Source organism: Acinonyx jubatus, chromosome B4 (assembly GCF_027475565.1).
Source record: "Acinonyx jubatus isolate Ajub_Pintada_27869175 chromosome B4, VMU_Ajub_asm_v1.0, whole genome shotgun sequence".
Taxonomy (NCBI): Eukaryota; Metazoa; Chordata; class Mammalia; order Carnivora; family Felidae; genus Acinonyx; species Acinonyx jubatus.
In genome coordinates, this window is record NC_069387.1 from 28,393,986 (window position 1) to 28,419,218 (window position 25,233).

The 25,233-nt window shown below is 35.7% G+C and overlaps 1 protein-coding gene across 4 annotated transcripts in view; it reads right to left on the bottom strand.

The window, feature by feature from the left end:
- Positions 1-25,233, bottom strand: part of ARHGAP12 (Rho GTPase activating protein 12) — a 118,846-nt gene that overhangs the window by 52,026 nt on the left and 41,587 nt on the right. For all 4 annotated transcript variants that reach the window (XM_053225485.1, XM_053225486.1, XM_027073756.2 and 1 more), the window contains exon 4: positions 4,457-4,720. In XM_053225485.1, the coding sequence (XP_053081460.1) occupies positions 4,457-4,720 (264 nt within the window). The remainder of the gene's footprint in view (positions 1-4,456; positions 4,721-25,233) is intronic.

The window sequence follows — 25,233 nt, forward strand, 5'->3', positions numbered from 1 at the left end:
AGAATTATACCCTCAGATTATCAGTTAACCAGAAACAAATTTTGTCCCTTTATTCCACACAAGAGAAATCACGGGAATATCCCCAAATAATGGAAGAATGGGAGGGAAAATGGGAGAATCTCCAGCCACAAACCAGTCTTCATGCAATCCAAATTACTAGTACCTAGGTGGCCTGTAAAAACTAAAGCTGAAAATTCAGTTTCAAATGTTCACAGGATACTAACTTCCTGGCAGAAACAAAAGCAAATCCTCTCTGATGGAACAGACTGTCAACCCCAGCACTAAAGACTTCCTATATATGAACTATAATCTCATCTTAAAATACACACACACGGACAAGATGTGAAACAAAACACTGTAAGTTAGAGTCAGCAAAAAAGCAGCATAATCCAACTCTTAAAGACTTTATATACTAGAATTATAAAAAATAAAAGACTAAAGAAAGATAGGACAAATGAAATATATGATCCTTTACTGGATCTTTTATTGCAGGAAAAAAAATGTAAAGGATATTACTTGACAAACGAGAAACACTGAATATTAACTATGTATTAAATAGTATTCCAATATTAAACTTGAGTATGATATTCACCAAAAAAAAAGTTTTGCTAGAAAATGTCCTTATCCTTAGAAAATAAAATATTATGTTGTCTTATCCAAAAGGTTCAGAAGAAAATTACTGGAGGGTAGAGAGCAGAAGGAGGGAGAGAAATAAAGCAAATGTAGCAAAATTTAAAACTGGTAAATCTTGACTAATAAGGCTATCTAGTATATGGATGTTCACTATTCTATTCTTTAGGTTTAAAACTTTCCAAAGCAACAAGATGGAGAAGCTCCCCCAGATAAATAAAAACTAACAGGTTTTTAAAATTCAAGGATTGGTTTAATATCAAATAAAGAAGGGGGATCCTGGGTGGCTCAGTCGGTTCAGTGTCCAACTCTTAATCTCGGCTCAGGTCATGATCTCACCATTTGTAAGTTTGAGCCCCCTGTTGGGACTGTCAGTGCAGAGCTTGCTTGGGATTCTATGTCTCCCTCTCCCTGCCCTCTCCTGCTCACACTGTCTCTGTCTCTCTCAAAATAAATAAATAAACTTACAGAAAAAAGATGCAAAAACAAATAAAGGTGAAGAATAGTGAACTGGAACTGCATCTAAAAACTGAGAAGCACAGAGAGACCTAGAGATATAATACACAAGTATAAGGGAAATCAGGAGACATGACCAATGTAAGCAGATTAAATGTTCCTCTAATCAAAGTTCCAGAATGAGAGGAAAGAGAAAATGGGACAGAGGCTATATATAGATGACCAAGAATTTTCTAGAACTAATCAAAGACAGGGCTCCTCAAGTTCAAAAACCTCAAAAAAACCCTGGCAGGAAATAAAGATACCCTCACCTAATCACATCATAGGAAAATTACAGACATGGACTTTAAGAGCTGCCAGCGAGAAGAGACAAGGAATGACAATCAAACTGAGAGCTGAATTTGCAATATCAACAATGAAAGCCTGAAAACAGGAGAATAAAACAGTCAGTGAACTAGGAAAAAACAGTCAACTCAGAACTGTTTATCAAGTAAAGATATTCTTCAAAAATGAGGAAAATTAAATTTTCAGACAAAACTAGATTCTATCACTAATAAATCTTCACTAAGAAAATTTAAAAGTGCATACTTAAGACAGTAGTTAACAAAAAGTTAACCAAGATATCTAATTTGCATAAAGGAGTGTGAGAAAAGAAAGTGCTAAATACAAGGACAAATTTTAAGAGACACCATGTACAAAGAAGGGGCTAAAAACAGAAATAAAAGACAAGAACAGCAAACAGCACACGGTTCTTGTATGGCTTTAAAGAGCAAGAAGATACTGACTTTAGACTTTGATATACATGCACCTTAACACTTATACGGCAGGGTTCTCAACAGCAGCACTACTGACATTTAGGACCAGATAATTCTTCATTGTGGGAGCTTTCTTTCATATCATAGGGTGTTTGATAGCACCTCTGGCTTCTACCCACCCAATCAACGCCAATAGCCCTCCCCGAGTTCTAACAACCAAAAATGTCCCCAGACATGGAGTGTCACCAGGAGGCAAAACCATCTCCAGCTGAGAACAACTGTTCTAGCTAAACACTAAAATAATAAGCCTGAATTAGATGGATGATTGAACACTTATTTCCTCTCAATCCCCACTAGAAGTACTCAAATATGCTTTAATAAAAAGACCTAAACTCCCAAGAACAGGGAGAACACAAGAAGAGACAATAGTCACAAAACTCTGGAAGCTGAGAAGCAGATGAACAAAAGACTAAATTATCTGCAAAGAGCAAAGTCTAAAATGGTGGGGGTAGTGGGTGGAGTTGGAGAGGGAAGTGAAATCCAACCACTTTACAGAGCAGAATCTTCAAATGGCTCAGGAACTGACAGTATTAGGTCCTCTTTGAACTGGGGATGAAGAGAGGGTATTGCAACGAGCACTAAAATTGCCAGAATCCCTTTCCTTCAGGCCTGACCGCTAGGTGCACCCTTCCCTTTTCCCAGCAGAAGTACAGGAATTCACTCCCTCTTAAGAGGGAAAAAAGATTCTGATTTGAAAGACAACACGCACAACTGGGACATGAGTACCAAGCAGAAAGAGGAGAGACTAAACGCACACTAAATGCTGACTACCAAGACCCTGGCAACCCTTACTTTCCTGGAAGATTTTAAGACTTCTGTGAAGACTCATTAGTCTAAAAGGAAAGACCTAATGTTCTGACATTGGAGACTCCCTACAAGCAGTTGATCCATATGGCCATAAAGTAAACTTCAAAATGCTTTCCGATTTTGAGAAAAAATGATTTCCAACCTAGAATTCTATACTCTCTCAGGCAAGCTATCAATTAAATATAAGAGCAGAATATAAACCTTCTCGGGGCACCTGGGTGGCTCAGTCAGTTAAGCAGCGGACTCTTAACTTCAGCTCAGGTCATGATCTCATGCTTTTTGAGATGGAGCCCTGCGATGGGCTCTATGCTGACAGTGCTGAGCCTACTTGGGATTCTTGCTTTTCCTCTTTGCCCCTCCCCTTCTCGTTCTCTCAAAATAAATAAATAAACATTAAAAAAATATATAAACATTTTCACACATAAAGTCTCAATATTATATAATGTATGCAACCTTTCTCAAGAGGTTACTGGAAAACGTGCTCCAGCTACTATGGAAATAACTATTTTGAAACAATCTGTGCAGAGACTGAGACTCTCATGTACAAATCAATCTCATGTATTTATTAAAATGGAAAGCTAAAAAACATACTGAAAATTCCTGTGTATACTTCAAATTCCTTTAAATTATTCTATAATTTAATTTAATCCCTAATTCTTCCAAATTATTAGATTTTACTTTATTATTCATACACAGGACAATATAATTTTAAATCTTTCTAGATCTACAATTCAAATAATTTTCCCAACATTTTCTTATTATAGTAACACATGAGCAAATTTCTCTCACTATTCTCGATCTCATTCTTGAACACTAAAAGTACAAGTTACCACCAAACCAAAGCTATAAATAACCAACTGAAAAATAGGACAAGAGGAGTTATTAACTACAAAAAGCTTTTAGATTCTGCTAAATACAAGATGTGCTACCTGATTTTTCCAGCTCCTATGTGACTGGAGTTCTGTTTTTATTACACAATCCAGCTACTTCCTGTAAGACCAAGGTGTCCTATGCGGGCATAGGGGCTTCCGTCTATCAAACAGGAGACTTTAATTCTGTTCTATCAATTCTACCCAAGCCTCTCCTGCATGTTTGAACAGTCCTAAGGAATCCCTCCAGACTTCTGACATGAGAGTTACTCAAAATATGGCTGGCCAAGTTCACTGCGGTAGGGGACAGGTAGTATGAACACTTGATAGAGAAAATAATGACTTGAAAGTGAATGGTCAAACTTTACAGGGTGGCTAATTTATAGCAAAGGATTACATTTACTCATTTTCCTTACATATAAATAAAAAGTGATGTTGTACCTCTGACTGACAAAAACTGGGAAAGTATCTTAGTCGTACCACGCCAATACAGAAAAATGTCTGTTTTAACCAGTTAATAACTTTGTTTTTATTTGTTTGGCTAAGTCATATCTGTATTTTCTTTCCTTTTTCTATAAAATGTCACTGATTCAGCAATAACAATAACCAAATTAGTATCTTCTATAACTGGCACTAAGCAACTTGGAGTTAATTCTGGAACTAGTAAGTACATTATAAGGTTAGCTACTGTCTATTAGTTAGATATTAGAAAGTAGCATTAATATAATGAAACTTGGAAAAAACATTTAGTATCTTAGAGATTTCAAGTGTTCTACTATTTTAATACCAAGAAACAAACCTATTCACTTCTTTTATCTTGAATAATAGAAACAGAGAAAATTTGGTAAGTCACTGGTTGATTTCCTTAATCACTCATACCTCTTGGTCTCCTGGACTCTGGAAATCTCCTTTGCTTATGCTTGTGTCCCGAGTCCAACGAGGTGGTTTCCAGGTTCTTTCCTGTGTTCCTCTGTTATAGTAATAACATCGCCCTGAACTATCTTTATGAGTTTCCCATTCTCCGTTAATCTGAATTGCTGGGCTCCCAGGCAGCGGGGGGAGCGCAGACTGGGATATTTTCAGTTCTTGTAGGTTAGCATAGACAGGAGAATCTGGGCGTCCTTGATTTGGAGGGGTTGTGGCCTGTGGAAAATGTGAAATATTCATGTTTAAACTGGCATAACATTTACAAATAAAAATTGAATGAAACATGAGACACAGAAAATACATACAAATTTATTTAAAACGTACATACAGATGTATATATTCTTTCTAAAGAAAAAGCAATGCAATGGTATTAATATTCATGATTTGGTTAAAGAAAACATAAAAGTTTCAAATAGAATCCAAAGTGTACTTAGTAACTTTTCCTTATCCTAAAAGAATCGTGCACTAGAAGTCAGGATCTGTGGGTTTCAGTTCAAGACCTGGCACTAACAAGTTGTATGACATTGGATTAGATCACCTCATCTCTCCAAAACTGATTTTTTACATCTCTGTATATGAGGGGATCAGATTAAATCACACCAGTCTCCTTTGTCTCTAAAAGTCTATCATTTCAGACAATCTTTTAAAACACAAAAAGCCTTACACCTGGGTAACTCAAAAAACTACCAAAAGAAAGATTTTACGTTCTAAGCTCTAATATTAAATCAGGAATACATAAGTGAAAGATAAAGGAGATAAATTCTTCAGCTAAGAGTTTACTACATTCTATTCCTTCTCAACTAATAATTTCTCAGTTGCCATAAACAAATCATTTAATCTCTTCCTAGATTCCTCATTTGTGAATTTCCTAACAGTGGAAAAATAAGCATTAGCAGGAACTGATTTACATGCTTAATCTCAACTTCCAGCTTTACTTTTTATTTTTAAATGTCTCACTAGATGTCAGTCAAGAGCAGAATATTCTTCAGACACTTTGCATAAGGACACTATGACTGAATTTAAAATTCTAATAGCTGAAGAAAAAAAGCACATGTCTGAGAACACCTTTCTACACTGTGTATTCATATTTGTATATTTATCTTTCCTTTTACCACAGGGTGTCTCAACCTGGGCACCATAACATTTTGGGACTGATAATTCTTTGCTGTGGGGGGTCTATCTTGTGTGTTACAAAATGTTTACTGGTATCTCTGGCCTCCACCCACTAGATGATAGCAGCATTCCCCCACTGTGTCAACTAAAAAGTCTCCAGACATTGCGCCAAATGTCCCCTGGGGACAAAACTAACCTTGACTGAGAACCACTGCTTTACTATATACATCCTAGCATTATATGCAGATGTTTAATTACATCTATAATGTACCCAGAGTTTTATGAATGCTTAAAAATACTGAATTTAAAAAGGGAAATGTGGATGGATACAGAGTCAGTTATATTAAAATTAAAGTACTTTAACTTCTAAAATATTACCTGCCTATAAAGTAATTATAATGAATCTAAATCAAAGAATAAGATTTAAAAGAGAAAACAGTAAAATAACTCCAAACATGAATACATATGTAAAATTGTTACCTTGGTTTTTTTACACATAGTAATTATGCACAATGATACAAATTAAGACTGTTTTCCTTGAAATGTTAGCTGTGAATTTAGACTACCACCGAACAGCATCTTTCTATGAAGAAAATCTATCCATGAAGACAGATTTCCATGCAGTATTTCTCTTTGAGAGTAATTCCATATCCTGGTGAATTAGCCAAGGTAACAATGTTTTTCTCTGACTACAATGAACTCTGTTAATACAACAAATAATTCTATGTAGCAAATCATTTCCCAGAACCTTTTCTAGAGAATATTTATTCAACAAGTGTTAAAAGAAATTCTTACTTTGCTCCTGATAGGTTACTAGACTTAGGGAAACAAAGAGCCAAGAGACAGCCATTTTCTAAAAGATGTTCATAGAAAATTCTACTGATAGAAAATTCTACTCTATCTTTAAGAAACCACCAAGTCCTGTTATTTAAACAGTGCAAATTTACGGGCGCCTGGGTGGCGCAGTCGGTTAAGCGTCCGACTTCAGCCAGGTCACGATCTCGCGGTCCGTGAGTTCGAGCCCCGCGTCGGGCTCTGGGCTGATGGCTCAGAGCCTGGAGCCTGCTTCCGATTCTGTGTCTCCCTCTCTCTCTGCCCCTCCCCCGTTCATGCTCTGACTCTCTCTGTCCCAAAAATAAATAAATGTTGAAAAAAAAATTTAAACAGTGCAAATTTAAACAGTTTTTCTACTTAAAAAAAACTGAAATGCTTCGGGGCGCCTGGGTGGCACAGTTGGTTGGGTGCCCAACTCCTCGATTTTGGCTCAGGTCATGATCTCATGTGAGTTCGAGCCCCACATCAGGCTCTGGGCTGACAAAGTGGAGCACGCTTGGGATTCTCTCTCTACTCTGTCTCTGCCACTCCCCTACTCATGTTGTCTCTCAGACATGAAAAAAAAATTGAAATGCTTCAACACAGTTTATAAGACTAGCGTTATTCTAAATGGAAGAAAATTATAAACCAACCTTGGTTATAAATGAAAATATACTAAGTAAAACATTAGTAATCAAATCTAGCACTGTACTAAGGAAGTAAATCAGAAAAAAACCCAGAAATGTTAAGAAAGTCCATCTTTAGGAACTCTCATACTATAATTCTTTACATTAACAGATTCACATAATCCTCTCCACAGACACCATTTGATAAAATTCAACGTGGGTTCAGGATAAAACTCTTAGCAAGTAAGGAATAAGTGTGATGTCTCCTTAATGTGACTTTAGAAATTACTATTTAAAATGAATATCACAGGGGCACTCAGTCAGTTAAGCTGAGTGGGTGGCTCAGTCAGTTAAGTGTCCGACTTTGGCTTGGGTGATGATCTCACAGCTCATGAGTTCAAGCCCTACATACGACTCTGTGCTGACAGCTCAGAGCCTGGAGCTGCTTCAGATTCTGTGTCTCCCTCTCTCTGCCCCCTGCCCGCTTGTGCGTGCTTCCTCTATCTCAAAAAAATAAACATTTAAAAAATTTTTTTAAAAATAAAATAAGCATCACAGCAAGGATTGATAAGAAGCATTTTCATTAAAAGAATAAAAACTAGCATGCTAAATATCACTGCTTTTATTCAACACTGTATTGGAGATTCTAAGCAATGTACTAAGATATAAAAAATGAATTAAATTCATAAATACCTAGAGGAAAAAAACCATGATATCTGACAATGACATAACAAATATCTGGAAACCCAAGTCCAGAAAAACTACTAAGAAATTTAATAAGTTGGCCAGATAAAAGATCATCTGATCAGTTTCTCATACATGAGCAATGACACAGTGGAAAATGTAACAATGTAAAAAACCTCATTCACAATAGCAAAAGAATATAAATAAGCTTTAAAAGAAATGTATAAAATCAAAGCAGGAATATGTACTTATAAAACCTTCCTTAGATGCCTAAAATTATATTTATCTATTCAGATAAACCTTTGTTTCTAAAGGGAAAAAGTTATCTTGTAAACATGTGATTTCTGCAAAAAAAAAAATCTATAAATCCTACAAATTCAACACTATGTCCAGCAAGCAGTATAGTTAGTACACTGCCCAGCACAAAGTAGCACTTAATGAAATTCGTTCAATGAACGAACATGTGAACAAAAAAATACAAACACCTAACGCCCAAGTGAAAGTGAAATTCAAGGACTTGGAACTGGCTACATGTGATAAAGAGAGAGGAAACTAGAAAAACATCTATATTTCTAGTCTTGGGAAAGGATGGATGGTTGTGTCACCATTTAAGACAGAAACTATCTAGGGGCGCCTACGTGGTTCAGTCGGTTAAGCGTCCAACTCAAGATTTCAGCTCAGGTCACGATCTTGCCAGTTTGTGAGTTTGAGCCCTGCACTGGGCTCTACGTTGAAGTGCAGAGACTACTTGGGATGCTCTCTCTTTCTTTCTCTCTCTCTCTCTCTCTGTCCCTGTCCCACTCATGTTTTCCCCCCCTCTCAAAAATAAATAAACTTTAAAAAAGTATCTTAAGAAAAGAAACTATCTAAAAATGAATTGGGAGCAAGTACTTAACTAGGTGCTAAGGTTACAAACATGAACTAAAAAAATGTACTGTCTTCTGGGACTTCGTGATACAGCAAAAGGAACTGAAACAAAAGCTCATTTAAGTGGATAATCAACAAGACTAGAGCTACGCATGGGGTGCTGTGGGAGCTAAAAGGAAAAAGACCTGGAAACAAGTGACTGAGTTCTAGAAATGAATAAATAATAAGAGTCAGCCAGGCAAAAGTTGGGGATACAGGAGGCAACACAAACAAAAGTTTGGGGAAAAAGCATGGCACAGTCAAGGAATGATGTGACTCCTACAGTACGTAAAAGGAGCAGCAAGATGGAGATCTAAGGAGAAGCAATGACAGAACAAGGAGGGCTGAAGACTTTCAGGCAGGAAATACATTCTGATTTAAAATTTAGAAATATTACGGAGGGACACAACCAGAGGCGGAGCGCTGTTAACGTTGGCACAAAGGTACAGACAGAAGATGAAGAAAGCTACAATGAGACAAGGATGGTAGGAATGAAGCAGCAGGGCCAGACTGGAGAAATAATGAGGTTACCTTAACATACGGACTGTATGTTTGTTTATGTGAAGTATATTTTTGTTTTGTCTGTGTGTTTAACTACAGGTTAAATAATGCCAAGATAAAGAACAGGATAAAAAGAAGCGAAGAGGGATTCCACTCAGATTGTATTAGGTTGATGCGCCTTTTGAAAATATTCACAGATTGTTTGTTGGCTACAAGGATGGGGAGTTCAGTATAGAAATGAGAGCTGAAAATATAAATGTAAGTCATCAGCATACAGGTGGGGCCATTACCTTAAGAGAGTAGAGTATCCAGAATGTGAGGAGGAGGAAAACAGACCTGTGGAGAATACTAAGCAGTTGCTTTATGAATTAAAATGCAAATACAGGTATAAAGTTAGCACAGGGTTTAATATGGTGACCTCTAGTCTTGTTATTATTATAATTATTATTGCAATTACTATAATTAAAGTACCAAAGTTAGAGGATCTAATAAAAAAGGAAGAAAGGAAAGTCTGAAATAGAAGAGCTAAACAGGAAAAGGTGCTATTTAAAAAAATCAAAGAGAAGAAAATTTCAAAAGAAGGGGAATTTGACAGTATCATTCCAAAGAATTCAATATAAGGGCTCTGGAACAAGTATTAGATTTAACAATTAAGGAGTCATTAGAAGACTTCAACTTCCAGTCATGAAGATCCCAAATTATCTCCCTGCCACCAACATTCAGAAAAGGGAATGAAATACAGGAAACGGGCATTTTCAGGCAATGGAACAAAAAGCAGCGCAGGACTGTGATCTCAAGAAAGAAGAAACAAATGAGGTGTCCCCTGACCACTCCAAGGCTTTCTGCCTGGAGGTAGTTTCCAGAAATCAGCACAGGAAGGGGAAACCTATACAGTTTCACTGACTAAACAGTACAGAGATAAAGGTTTACATTTCTTATTTAAAATATCAAAGGGAAAAATACAACAAATGAAAATAATTATGTAAGTATCAAATATTGCAAAGAGAGGACAAGGAGAATGGTCTCTAATTTTTCCAGGAATCTCCAAATTTTGTTGATGTTCTTCAAAATTGATAAACTAAGAAATCAAGAAGAGTTATGTCTGAAATCAAGAAATATAACAGTCATTTTAAACAGAATGACATGTAGTTAGAAGAGGTTTATTGACAATGAATGAATGGTAAAATTTTAATATTTCACATTCTTACTACCAGTTAAAATTGTTGACAGATATTCATTTGAAATGTTGCTCATCTACTGTCAGCAACAGTTTCTGGTAGAAGACTTTTGTTTTCTTAATTAAGAATTAACTTAAAGGGCGCCTGGGTGGCTCAGTCAGTTAAGCGACCAACTTCGGCTCAGGTCATGATCTTGCAGTCTGTGAGTTCGAGCCCCATGTCCGGCTCTGTGCTGACAGCTCAGAGCCTCAAGCCTGCTTCAGATTCTGTGTCTCCCTCTTCTCTGCCCCTCCCCCACTCATGCTCGGTCTCAGAAATAAACATTAAAAAAAGAATAGAAAAGAATTAACTTCATGATTAAAATCAGTTTATACTTTAACGTCCAAAGTATACAGAAAGAGAATAGAAGAGGATTCAGTATTTTTATTAATACTCTCATCTCTGACAAAAAGAAAACTATGTACATTTATTTCAATTGCTCAAATCACTGAGAAAAACTGAAGAAAAATGCCATTTCTGTAAGGCATTTCCTTAGAGATCACTAAGGATTTTCCTCAAGAACTTTTAAAAATAGAAATTCCTGATAGAAAAAATAGTATAAAATATCAAACTAATTTTACACATAAATAAATACAGATTAACTACAAAGAGGAATGTAAATAATTATACACCATTTTGTCTAGTGAACCAAAAATACTTTTTTTTTTTTTTTTAACAAACACACTCAATGCTGCTGAAGGTTGAATGTAAGAGCTTCAGTTTACTGCTGATGACTTCAATTAGCTGAACCTTTTTGGCAAACAGTTTGGCAAGTATGTTTCAAAAGCTTTTAAATATATTTTTAGAACCCTGAGCAGAGAAGGGGGGAAAATCCTAAGTATAGAAAAAAGTTTTTCCCACAAAGATGTCCATTCCAATGTTATTTATCAGAAATAAATTAGAAATCATCTAAACATTCAGCAACAGAGGAATGGTTAAGTAAATAATGATATATGAGGCAATAATATATTTTTTTTCAGTGAGGAACTGAAAATGTTAATGATTTTTAATAACACAATAAAAATTTTGAGGTTAATGAGAATAGCAGAATATAAAGCTGCTTCTAAAACCCAACTAAGTTCCAACTAAAAATTTTAAAGTATGAAGAAAAACCAACTAAACATGGCCATTTTTCTCTGGATAATAGGATTATGTATGATTTTTTATATGCTTTATTTCCCAATTTTATTTTCCTCAATAATCTGGAGCACTTGCCTAGTCCAGGGGACTCACAAAAGTGACAGCAACAGTATTAACACTATGTAAACTAGTGTTTCTTAACAGGTGGTCAAAGGATGATCTAGATCAGCCTCATTTAGGAATGCTTTTTAAAATTTAAAATTCTTGGGGTGCCTGGGTGGCTTGGTCGGTTAAGCGTCCGACTTCGGCTCAGGTCATGATCTCACGGTCCGTGAGTTCGAGCCCCGTGTCAGGCTCTGTGCTGACAGCTCAGAGCCTGGAGCCTGTTTCAGATTCTGTGTCTCCCTCTCTCTCTGCTCCTCCCCTGTTCATGCTCTGTTTCTGTCTGAAAAATAAATAAACGTTAAAAATAATAATAAAATAAAATTAAAAAAATAAAATAAAATAAAATAAAATAAAATAAAATAAAATAAAATAAAATAAAATTTAAAATTCTTGAGTCATATCCCAGAGACACTGGGAAGTGGTAGTCAAGAATCTGTATTTTTAAATACTCTATGGGATCCTTATGTGTACTATTGTTTGGAACACACTGATAAAATTAAATCTTCCTGAATGGACTCAGGGCAAACTGGTACCCTTGGTCCAACAAATTTGTATTCTAAAAAGCTTAAAGATAATTCTGAACTCCACACACCCCCAGTTGTTTCTTAGTCTGCAGATAAGTCAAAGAATTAAAATAAAAGAATAAGCAACAAGAAGTTCTTCCAACATATGAATCACATAAAAATTAATTTTCTAATATTTATAAGACTTATGCATTATGCCCTTAAACTGAGCAAAAAACCTTGCTCATGAATTGTAGACAACAAAATAAGTGATTTTTCATACAAAACAAAACAAAAAAAACTTTAAAAGGAGAACAAAGAAACAAAGTTAATTTTATGGGCCATATATCTGTCATTAATTAACAACTGAATTGGGACTAGTACCTCTGCACATGACCCAATTTTATATTTAAAAAAAGACTTGGCCTGTTCCACTTTGTCTATACATAGACTAAAATAGTCCTCCCACTATGCACAGAAAGAAAAAACTGGGGAACCACACATATATATATAAGAAGGTAACTTTAAACTTAGACTCTACCTGAATCCTTACTTTTTTAATACCAAAAACATGGAGATTTGCTCTCTTTTTACTTTTTAACATTAAAGTATTGCTTCTAAAATAAACTTCAGAGAATTTTAGGGAGAAAAACATATATTACCCTTTGTTTGATAATTTTAAAATATAAAAACTTACAAGCTTTAATGTTTATATCTCTCTTTTTTAAAGTTTTATTTATTTATTTTAAGAGAGACAGCATGAGCCAGGAAGGGGCAGAGAGAAGGAGGGAGAGAATCCCAAGCAGGCTCCACACCATCAGTGCAGAGCCCAATGTGGGGCTGGAACTCATGAACTGTAAGATCATGACCTGAGCCAAAATCATAAGAGCCAGATGCTTAACCAACTGAGCCACCCAGGCACCCCTCTAATGTTTATATCTTTAAAGCATGCCTACATTAAGATTTCAGTGTTTATAGAGTTTACTATGGAGTATTCTATGATTTTACTTACTTAACTAACATTTAAGAACTAATTATGAGCTGGGTGGGAGATGAAATTGTGACAGTCCCTATCCTTAAGGGCCAGCAACCTAGTAAAGAGGATGAGACAGATAATAAAATGATTCCAATGGCACATGCTAAGTGCTACAGTGAGCTATGTGTACAGGATACTCCAGGAGCACACACAAAAAAAGTGGCAATAAACAAGGAGGAGAGGGTGAGACATAGTGTGGAAGAAAGGTACACACAGGTTTATCTGGATCTATAAAGGGAAGCAGAGGGAAGCAGGAGGGAGCCAAGGAGGTCAAAGGAAGTGCTGAAGGGCACTCTGAGTACATTTCAAAATCTGTTTTTAGCTAGCATAACACAAAAAAATAAAAAGCAGCCTTTGCATAATAAAACATAACTGGTAGCTAAAGGAAGTCAGTACTGTGAAAAGCTTTCATAAATATAATTTTCATGGTTTAAAAACAAAAAGCCTCTTTTCTGTATTATTTTTTTCCTATTTATTGCACTCAAGGTTGCTCAGCTCCTCTAGAGTTTGATACCTTATATTCATACATTAAAACATTTTAGCTGCTTATCTTTCACCTTGTTTCCATCCTCTTTCCCTCCCCTTGGATCACCTTAACTGACAAACCTCAACAACCGCTTCCCAACATCAGAGATCTGTCACCATTTCTGCCTCTCCCTTGACAGACAGTAAGAAGGCAGGCACAAGTACGAGAGCTGTGAGGCCCCATAAAGGCTTATTTGTAGGAAGCCATAAACAAACATACTGATGAAGTCATTTCTGTGCTGCCGACCTGCAAAACCAGATGCCAACTGACAACAGTGCAAATGTGCCATGCTGTCAACTAAAATCACTGGGAGCTGAAGATAATCAGAGGGTGAACAGATAAGAGCTGACAGACACCACAATAATAAAAGGGACCCATACAGACATAGTCAAAAGGGTGTGTACAATTAGGAAGTCTGTCACAGGTAAAAGATTTGCCAAAAAAGAACAAAAGACCTATTTCCCTTAAAAACTAGGACCCCACACACAAAAAAATTAAGCCCACAGCTCTTTCAATAATTCTCTGTTGTGCCCTCACATGCATCTCTTCCTACAGCCTTACTATGCTGCAGCTTATTTCTGGGGTACTCATTAGACTGCACTACGATCGCAGATTTACTTGTCTGCCTTTCCTTCTAACACTTGATGATCTTCAAGGCAGAATGTTTGCCTTGATTATCTCTTCATCCACAGTGCCTAATACAGCACCTGCACACAGTAAGCACTCAATGCACCCCTTAATGAAAATTATTTCATATAACTAAAGAAGCTATCATGGAATCCATACACTGAAATTAACTCCTTACCACTGTTTTCATAGTCTCCTTGGGAAATCTTACCTAATTTTACTGCTTCAGTAAAATCAAACTCCCTCTCTAACATCCACCTCTCTCCCCTAAATGACAGACATGTATTTTGAAAGACCTACTACCATGGATCCTCCACACATACCTTAAATTCCTTACATCTTCTTCCTAAACTTTTTTTTTCTGTAACACACTATCTTTGAATATTTGCCAGTTCAAATAACAGCATCGTAAGCTACCCAAGCAGAAATCTCAAAGTCATCTTGTGTCTCTTCTCTTTACTCCAATACGTTCCACGAATTCTTCCTAATATACCTTAAATTCTTTCCTCTCTTACCCTAAGATAACTACCTTAGTCTAGGTCCTCTTCATCTATTTTGCTAAATGATTACAAGCACCCTTGGGGGTCAACTGCCTCCATTTCTTCACCCTGTCCAATTGGTCTTTCACAGTACCAATAATTATTCTCTAAAATCACAAATCTGATCTTCTACTCACCTGCTTTTAAAAACATCAATGAATATTTCACTGACTATAAAAGAAGTTCAAATACCATAGCAGAGAATTTAAGACTCTTGAACACTCCAGTCCCAAAGAATCTTTTCTGCCTCCTTTCTTTTCATTCTCTTCACATTCTTTGCTCCAAAACCCCATGTTACTCACACATCTATTATGAATGTCATGCTATTCCCCCACCTCCAACCATTACCTTCAAATATTTCTTTATCCTTCTATCTGGGATATCCTGTCCCTAATCACCAACGAATAAACCATATATAAAACCATAAAGAGCTGGTTCAAAGGTCACTTTCTCTCTGAGACACTCCTCTATTCCTCAATGCAGAATGCACAGGTTTCCTATGCATCTACAGTAGCACAAATACAAATATAATGACAGCCAGATATGTCATTTAAAATTTTCTAGTAGCCACATTGAAAAGGCAAAACGAGGTGAAATGAATTGTAATAATATATGCATTTAGCCCAATATATCCAAAATACCAGTATTTTACCATATAATCAATATAAAAATTCTAAGTCTTTAAAATCCAGTATTTTATAGCATATTTCAATTTAGATCCCAAATTTTCAAAGTACTTAATCTGTTTGTAGATATCATAAAATTTACAATTAGGCAAATTCACATATGCAAATTATTCTATATCCGTTTTTAAATTTAACTTATAATAACTAAAACTAAAATAAATTCAGTCCCTCAGTCTCATTAGCCATATTCAGAAAGTGCTCAATAACCACACATGGCAACTGGCTACTGTATTAAACAGTATCAATCCACAGTGTTTTATATCCACCTCTACTAATTCCCCCCCATACTACATTGTACTTAGTTGTTATTTTTCAGTCTCTCCAACTAAACCTGAAGCCCCCCAAGAGTTCAGAGCAAGATCATGTCTTAAACACACTGTATTTTCAAAATGTAGAAACAAATTAATAAATTTAAGATGTCTTCTCAAGCCCTGACTCAAACACTGATAATTTTCCCAGTAACTGCTTTCCCAATACATAGAATATTTTAAAAAACAGAAAGATAAATGAAACAGCTAAGAATATTTGTTGATGAAACCTCATTATTGTGTTGAAAGTACTCAACCAGATATGCCTGTCCTTGGTCAGTTAAGCAAACAAAATTCTCCACTAGGACATTATGCTGAAATAGCAAGACTTAGCTACTAATTTATACTGATGAAGCAACATGCAATGGCCTGGTATGCTGCCATTCACTATCGCAAATCTCTCTCCCTAGGGACTTGAATGGTAACTGTATGATCAGCATTCAGAGGATGACTAAAGAATAAAGAATACTCTGTTGTGAAATTTCTAGAGAGTAAAAAGTTTGTGGTAAAATCACCCATGGAAAAAAATGCATCTGGCTTTACTTGTTAGAAAGCATTTAATATTAATACAAGTTTAAGCTTAGATGTTGAGGTTTCTGGTAATAGCCAAAAATATAATAAATTAAAAACAAATACAAGATCAATCCAAAGTTACATGGTACACATTTAAATGGTTGACATACCGTCCTGTCATTTTCATGACTGTTCTTTTGTTTTTTCAAAAATAAGATTCTGAAGTAAAATATTCTGAAAAACTCATTATCTAAGGAAAATATAAATTTTCACTTCAAAAGAGCACAACCAAATAAATGGGTTTCTAATTTACTTCATGTACCAATTTGTTAACAAGTCCGTATGACAGGTACTTGGATAATCTATTATTATATTAATTCTAAACTGAGTGCATAGTTTACAAGGTTTAAAGTATTATACCCTTAAAACTGTATTGAACACCTTATACCTATACAAAGCAAATAAAAAGTAGATGATTTTCTATCATTTTAATGGCCACTTTATACTAAAACAAGAAACATTTAAGCCCTGAATTCCTTAAAAGATATTCTAAATAGGTATTTAGACACATATAGATGAACCTAAAAATATAAAAATATATCCATAAATTCACACACATATGCATTCATAGATGCATGAAAGAAATCAAGACTATAAGTTTTGTAACTTATTTCATGGAATTATGGCTGGCTTGGCTTACCTGTATTCTCTTATTTATTCTGAAATGAGATTAAAAAGAAAAAACTTGTGGAAGAGAAAAAGGCCATTAGTTTTAAATCTATACAACAATTCTGGAATGATCTTTAAGAAATTCTACAACATAAGCTACAAAAGCAAGAACACACTGATGATACCCATGGAGTTCAAAATTCAAAACTTTAAGTTTACCCAGAAAATCTAGAGTAGGCAAGGAAGAAGGGCTAGTTCACAGTCATGAGTATTTTGGGTTCATTCTAAATGACAAATGTAGTCACTGTCCTTAGAATTAAAATCCTCATAAGTCACAATGAGAATACGATTCCCATTAGCAAGTTTTCCAAGTTGCTAAAGGATAAAACAGGACAGGGTAGAGAAGGGAAAGGTAAAATGGGTGAGACAGAATGAGAATGTTCTATAATGACAGCAGTGAAAAGTCTAACACCTCTTTGAGCAGTTCATCCTAAAGTTTCATAAAACTGAGGCCTGTCTAGACACTAGGTAATCATTCCCAGCCATTCTCTCTTTGTAACCATCACCACCATCCATTTCCAGAACTTTCTTCATCTTGCAAAACTGAAACTGTACACATTACACAATAACTCTCCATCCCCTCACTCCCCAGCCCCTGGCAACCAACATTCCACTTTCTGTCTCTATGAATTTGACTACTCGAGTAGTGGAATCATACAATATTTGTCTTTTTGTGACTGGTTTATTTCATTTAACATAATGTCTTCAAGATTCATTCATGCTGTGGCAGGTGTCAGAATTTCCTTCCTTTTTAAGGCTGAATACTATCCCACTGAATGTACATACTATATTTTGTTTACTCATCTGTTGATGGAAACTTGGGTTGCTTCTACCTTTTGCTATTAAAAATAATGCTGCTACAAACAAGGACATATCTGTTCAAATCCCTGCATTCAATTCTTTTGGGTACTGTGATCATTAATTTAGTCAACTTGACTGGATTAAGAGGATGCCCAAATAGCTGGAAAAACATTATATCTGGGTGCCTCTGGAAGAGATCAGCATTTACATCAGCAGACTAAGTCAAGAAGACTGTCCTCACCAAAGGAAGCTGGCATCCTCCAAATCTGCTAAGGGCCTAAATAGAAGAAAAAGGCAGAGGAAGGGCAAAATCACTCTCTTGCATGACTCTCTTGTTTCTTGAGTTTTAAGACGTACACAAGGACTGGGGTGCCTGGGTAGTTCACTTGGTTAAGTGTTCAACTTCGGCTCATGTTAGGATCTCATGGTGAGTCTGAGGCCCATGTCGGGCCCTGTGCTAGCTCAAAGCCTGGAGCCTGCTTCAGATTCTGTGTCTCCCTCTCTCTCTCTGCCCCTCCCCCACTGGTGCTCAGTCTCTCTGTCTCTCAAAAATAAACATTAAAAAACAATTTTTTTTTTAAAGACTTAGACAAGGAGTTACACCATCAGACTTCCTCAGCTCTCAGACCTTCAGCCATGGACTGAATTACGCTATTGGCTTCCTTGGTTCTACAGGTTGCAGACAGCAGAACTGGGACTTCTTAGCTTCCATGACTGCATGAGTCAATTCCTATAATAAATCTCATATATATACCTATTTATACCCTATTGGTTCTTTTTCTCTTGAGAACCCCAATACCAATAAGAGCCCCTTTCTTCTCAAACTCCTCAGTAAACTTACCATTAGCTCTAAAGGTCATCATTCAAAAAATAACATTGATACCTTGCATGTTTTCCACTTCCTGACATCTTACATATATATGAAAGACCATTAATCTAAAAGAAGGAAAAATTAGGGACGCCTAGGTAGTTCATCCAGTTAAGCGTCCAACTTCGGCTCCGGTCATGATCCCGCAGTTTGTGAATTCCAGCCCCACATCCAGCTCTGTGCTGACAGCTCAGAGCCTGGAGCCTGCTTCAGATTCTGTGTCTCCCTCTCTCTCTCTGCCTCTCCCCACTTGCATTCTTTGTCTCTCAAAAAAATAAATACTTTTTAAAAAATTTTTAAAGAGGGAAAGATCAGCAGCTAAGTTTAGGAGCAATTTAATCTTGTTCCTCTTGACCTCCTCATATATCCTCATTGTAAAAGAGAAAAATATAAAACATTCTAGTTATATCCCAAAGTACATGAAACAAAATTCATCCAGTAAATGCACTTGAATTCTACAGAGTTAATGCTAGCCAAAACTGCAGTTTGTTTTCCAAGATCTTTAGTCTCCTTTTAGGGCCTTTCCAACCTCTCTTCCTCATCAAAACTAGTTCTCAGTTGGAATTTTTTTAAAAGCTCTTAAATACAAAAGATACATTTCCTCTAAGTCAAATCAACTACTGACTCTCATCTAAAGGCTCAGAATTACTCTATCCTGCTCCAAGACTCACTTGAGACATGTCAGTCCCCTTTGCTTCCGAATCAGTTATTTATATGTTTGCTCCTTTTCATCAGGTATCTGAATGTTCAAGGAGAAATAAAAACATTTCATTCAGGCTTCAGAAGTCTCTACATATAAAAACAGACAAATGAGAAAATCTGTGACAGAGATCTAAATTAAGATTTACTAACTTCTTGTTTACTGTGTCTGTTTAGGATACTGTTGCTCTTCTGAATGACACATACTGAAAGTGGCATAAAGATGCCTCGTTCCTTTTAATAGAAGAAACTGCTAACCGTAGGAAGGAACAAGTCTGGTTATCACAGTTTTCAGTCTTCATATTCTATTTCAGCGAATGCACTAACATGAAAACTATTACATAACAATAGTGATACAGCAAAGCAAGTGACCATTATAATTTGGTATGTGAGCATTTTATTGTATTTTACACTTATTAAAATGAGGCAAAAAATAAAAATGGAAAAATAATAGTATAGTATAGCATTCCCCTAGATTTCCTTATGATACAGAGAAGGCAAACTATAATCCAAATGTAGCTTGTAGTCTATTTTGGTAAATTAAGTTTTATTGAAACATAGCTGTTTTCAGTAAAACACAGTTTTATTGAAACATACCGTTTCCATATGGTCTACGGCTATTTTATGCTACAATGCGAGTTGGATTCTTTTAACAGAAATCATATAAGCTCACAAAACCTAAAGTATTCACTATCTGGTTCCTTACAGAAAAAGTCTGCCAACTCCTGTGAAAATGCCCTCCTTGTATTAAGCTAGATTTTATTAAAACCAAGTACACAAGAATTAGATGGGTATGTATTTTACTGCATTCTTCCAAAGTAATTAGTTTCAATAATTACAAAATTTAGATCTGTTCAGCATTGACATTATCCTATAAACCTCAGAAAAGATGAAAAGCTACAATCTTCAGCTTTTAGGTTACCAGTGAGTTTCAACTGATTTTCATAATTCACATGCAAGTTTTATTACCTATTTAAAAGACAAGCATAGTTCTCTTAGCTACAGAAAGAGTTCTCACAAAGGCCTTTAGTGAGTTCCCTTAAAAATTTTTTTATTTAAAAAAATTTTTATTTTAAAAATGTAGGGTGGCTGGGTGAATTAAGCGTCCGACTTCGGCTCAGGTCATGATCTTGCAGTTTGTGAGTTTAAGCCCTGCATCAGGCTCTGTGCTGACAGTTCAGAGCCTGGAGCCTGCTTTGGATTATGTGTCTCCCTCCCTCTCTGCCCCTTCTCCACTTGTACTCTGTCTCTCTCTCTCTCAAAAATAAACATTAAAAAATTAAAAATAAACAAAAATACAACATTAGTACCTAGACCAAATCAGACACACAAATTAAGTGTAGAATCTCTAGTTGTAAAAATTATTTAACTTATTCTTCCCCACATATTTTCCCTCTGACCTCATATCCAATTCATTGCCTTATCCTACTTATTACCTGCATTCCAACAAATCACCTAACATGCTCACACTTGGCTCTAGTTTAAAAAAAAAAAGTCAATACAGATTAACAGACTGACACTAGGCTGAAAGGGTTTTTTCCCCCCTAGCTTACTTACTAAAAGTATATTAAGTGGTATTATTTCTATTTCCTACATGTCAGGAATTTTTAAGACAATGAATGGGTACTCTTCATATTTTGGATCTAATTCTTATTTTTGTACTACTGTATTTTAGTTCTTTGCATTCGCAGAACAGAAAATTAGTGCTGTGGGGCACGTGGCCAACTCCTGATTTCGGCTCAGGTCATGATCTCACAGTTCCTGAGTTCAAACCCAATGTCACGCTCTCTGCTGTCAGCGTAGACTCTGCTTTGGATCCTGTCTCCCTCTCTCTGCCCCTCCTCCACTCATGCTCGTTCGCTCCTCTCAAAATAAGTAAATAAACTTTTTAAAAAAAAGCTCTATAGTAATAAATATTAGAGGATAAATGATGTTGTGTTGCAATTTCATTTCCTGATTAACAATGACATTTTCCTTTGTCTAAATACACTTACGCTTAACTGTCTATTCAAAACCATTTAATTGGTCTCCAAGTTAAGTTGAAGTCACTTGATTATCTTGGTTTTCTAAGCACTCCACCTCTCCCATTTCCTCCAAAGTCTCCTGGAGGAGTCAATAAAAATTAATGTGTGTGACTTAATTTTTTTCTATGATCTATATACAGAGAGAAAGACACTCAAAATGTTGTGACCTCTAAACATTTGAAAGCTGGGGGGCGGGGAGGAACACCTAAAACATCTGAACTGTACATCACTGCCAAGCATAGACTAGCAGTTTTTATATCAGGTAAGTATCAAAACTAAAATCATCTCCACTTACAGTACCAGAATCGTATTGGAATTTCCTATATAGTTCCTTGATGTTTACAGTAATGGCTCCTACATGCTTCTACAAGGTTGCTGGTCATTCTAGTCTCTGCAGGTACTTTTAACAACCCCTAAAGGTCAGGAATGTCCAAATTGAAATTTTTTTCTTATGGGAGATCACTAGGAAGCAGTAGAAATGATCTACTATTACACAATGGTATGTAGTATTCATTTATAAAGCATGGTTTTATTACAAGACATGATCCTTTACTCATCATCATTATCCCTAGAACCTTGCACTATACAAAGTATGTAGCTGGTGCCCAATAAACATTTATTTAGTGAATGCATGAATGAATGAATTATTCCAGTAAATCTAAAGTCATGATTTTTTGCTTTATTTTATTCTTCTCCATCAGTATCTTCCCTTCCTTTCCAAATAAAAAATATTCAGATATTTAACAAATATGTATGAGAAAGAAACCAGTTTTTTGAAAACCCCTAGCCGACAATGGGTATTAAAAAATTCTTGTTTCACTTGAGGAGTTCAAACTTCTCTGAAACACAGGGAAGATATTGCAGATTCAATTTTCAAATACCCTACCTTGTTATGGTCTCCAAAAAAATGCTTATGTAAAAAACACAGGCTCACATCTCCTCATGTAAAATAACCAAATACAGACACATATGAATGTCAATATCAAATTATCCCTAGTAATTAACTAAGTTCCACCTTTACTACTTCAACCAGACATATAATGGTATTTCTACAACATTCATACATTTACTTTATAAGTAAATTTTATTTCCTAAGTAGGTATTAAAATAGGCTTTAGCTATTTTTCCTTTCTTCTATTTTTAATTAAAATGTCAAAAAATACGTAGTTCTAATCTGCAAAAAGTCTACAGCTAACCTCTAACAACTTAATGGTGAGAAACTGAATGTTTTCCCTGCTAAGACTGGAATAAAGGCAATCACGTTCCCTCTCACCATTCCTATCAACATCATACTTGAAGACCCAGCTAGTACAACCAGACAAGAAAAGAAATTTTCTTGTGTGCAGATTGAGAAGAAAAAACAAACTGTCTTTACTCACAGATAAATGTGTGTGTGTGTGTGTGTGTGTGTATGTGTGTGTGTGTAGTTCTGTCTATATGCTTGAGATCAGTTAACAAAAGTACATCTACAAATAACAGAAACCACTTACATCATATATTTTATGGACCAGGCACTAGTCTAAGTACTTATATTAATTCATTTAACCCTATAAAAACCCTGTGACATAGGTACTCTTATTCCCACTTTACAGATGAGGAAATACTGCCAGAAAAGTTCAGGTACTCATTTATTGTCAGACAACTAGAAAGTGATCTTTGAACCCAGGCAACCTGGCTCTAGAACCCATGCTCTGTGCCTGTCTTACACAACGCTGCCTCTACACTTTATTAATGGGTAAAAAGTATATTAAAGTTATAAATATAATACTGAAATTTTAGACATGGCTAACAGTTATGAGCTATAGAAAGTAAACCATACCAAAATTCAAGCCTTCTTCGGAGTAAAGACTAAACTGGAAAACCAAGGAAAGCACTTGTGCCAGTGAATAAAGTAACATGTCTGTCTGGCAATGTATACATTAATTAGGAAAAAGAACTGAGAAATCATATTCTTCAATGTCTAGGTCTTTTGATTTCACTAGTAATCTTTTATGCTCTCCATCATTCACTTACTCATTCAAGAAATGTTCATATCCTTGACTAAAAGGATAAGAAAAAAGTAACAGACAAATCAGTCCTTGAGAAGTGTGGCAACTCAGGTATGGGAAGCAAGACTCAATGCAGTTGAGTGTACTTTCCAGACTTTACATCATAAGTTCCTCCAAAAAACTGTACCGTATCAGTTTTCCATAAGAATATTAAAATTGACAAAAAATTATCTAATATAATAAAAGTGCAGAAAGCAATGCTATGTTAAAAAATAAAAAATAAAAACTGCCTAAAGCAGTAACACTGTTTCTACAGGTGGAAAAACACAAATAAATGCCCTGGGCCCAATGATATATTACAAAAGGCCCAATACACTATACAAAATACATAAGTACACACTCCAAACAAATCAATTCCAAAGTAATATACCAATAATACATTTAAGAATTTGTACTTGTTGGGGTGCCTGGGTGGCTCAGTCGGTTAAGTGTCCAACTCCTCTCCCACTAGTGCCCTCTCTCTCAAAATTAAATAAACATTAAAAAAAAAATTTAAAAAAAAAGAATTTTTGCTGGTCTCAGAAACGTTTTTTTGAAGGGTCTCAAATAGAAATCCACAAAGTTGGGACACTAGGTGGCTCAGTTATATGTCTGACTATTGACTTTGGCTCAGCTCACGATCGCATGGTTTGTGGGATTGAAACCCACAACAGGCTCTCCACTGACAGCACGGAGACTGCCTGGGATTTTCTCTCTCCCTATCTCTGCCCCTCCCCTCCCTCTCAAACATTTAAAAAAGAAAAAGAATGAGAAAGAAAGAAAGAGAGAGAGAGAGAGAGAGGAAGGAAGGAAGGAAGGAAGGAAGGAAGGAAGGAAGGAAGGAAGGAAGGAAGGAAGGAAAATCCAAAAAGTTTTGTACTTTTTTTCCAATAAAATTTTCCTTAGGCAGGAACAAAAATAATACATAGCAGTTAGTATTTATTAAGCATAAACTCTGTTCAAAACACTTAACTCATCTCCTTAATCTTGTCAACACCCAGGAGTTTAATTACTCCTCCTCATGAGGAAGTTGCTGAACCAAGATCAAAACTAGGTGTATTTGATTTCAAAAGTCCGGGCTATTACTTAGTACCTATATTGTTGCTACCAAGTAGAAGTAAAAGTAATCATTTCTTGGAGTTGTGTTTAACAAATACTTTTGTTACCACAGTGCAAAATATTTTCGAATATGGGAACTGACACATTGTCTTTCCCTGAAACTGCAAACAGGAAAACACTAACAGGAAATACTAAGTACTAAATTATTCCACTTTCATTTCAGTTTGCCTACCTTTTAGTAAAAGATCTGAGAATACTGTTCCATACTTTGTATAACATGACTGGCACAGCATAAGTAATCAATAAATATTTTAAATAATTAAATAATACTCTTCTTTCTACGAGCATGACAACCATACAGTTCAGTTCAGATTTCAGTGCCTCCTACTGCCCCCAGAAGTTCATTCTCACTTCCCATACTTGTCACAACAATGTTCTGATTTTTGGTTCCTACAGTATGGTTGCCACATCCATGACACTACCAAATATCCAAGCTCAAAATTTTTAAATTAATTTAATTAATTTAATTAACTAATTTTGCTGTGCACAATGAAAGGAGAATAATTAATGGTGCAAAAGCGTATTCCACTAGGAAACAGATTACTACTTGATTCATTACACAGAGTCATCTAACTTAGTGCCTGTAAGTATAGGGCATTAGGCAGTTTTGAGCAGAAAA